The sequence below is a fragment of the Penaeus monodon genome, chromosome 28 (genome assembly GCF_015228065.2).
Source record: "Penaeus monodon isolate SGIC_2016 chromosome 28, NSTDA_Pmon_1, whole genome shotgun sequence".
NCBI lineage: Eukaryota > Metazoa > Arthropoda > Malacostraca > Decapoda > Penaeidae > Penaeus > Penaeus monodon.
The window spans coordinates 23,055,236-23,055,477 of NC_051413.1; the positions used below are offsets into that span (position 1 = coordinate 23,055,236).

General features: G+C 58.3%; 1 protein-coding gene across 1 annotated transcript in view; it reads left to right on the forward strand.

Annotated features, from left to right (window-relative positions):
* LOC119590961 overlaps positions 1 to 236 on the forward strand; it is a 1,700-nt gene extending 1,464 nt beyond the window's left edge. Inside the window, exon 3 of the mRNA XM_037939697.1 lies at positions 13 to 236. Coding sequence (XP_037795625.1) covers positions 13 to 222 — 210 coding nt within the window. The 3' untranslated portion in view covers positions 223 to 236. The remainder of the gene's footprint in view (positions 1 to 12) is intronic.
* Positions 237 to 242: the final 6 nt, after the last annotated feature.

The following is a 242-nucleotide window of genomic DNA, read 5'->3' on the forward strand; positions in this document are numbered from 1 at the left end:
TGCTTTTTCCAGGTAATGTCCGCCCACGCTTTCCTACGCCCACCGGAGGAGTTCACGACCCGCTTCTGCTTCGTGTGTTTCGACGGTTCGAACGCCCTCGAGGCCGCTCGGAGAATGCCAGCGTCCCAACCCCTGGGCGACGACTTCGTTCGCCAGTATTGTTCGCCGGTCGTCGAGGGGGTTGAGCGGTTGAAGTCTTGGGTTTTGAAACATACGGTTTGAGATGGATTTCGGGGTTTGGG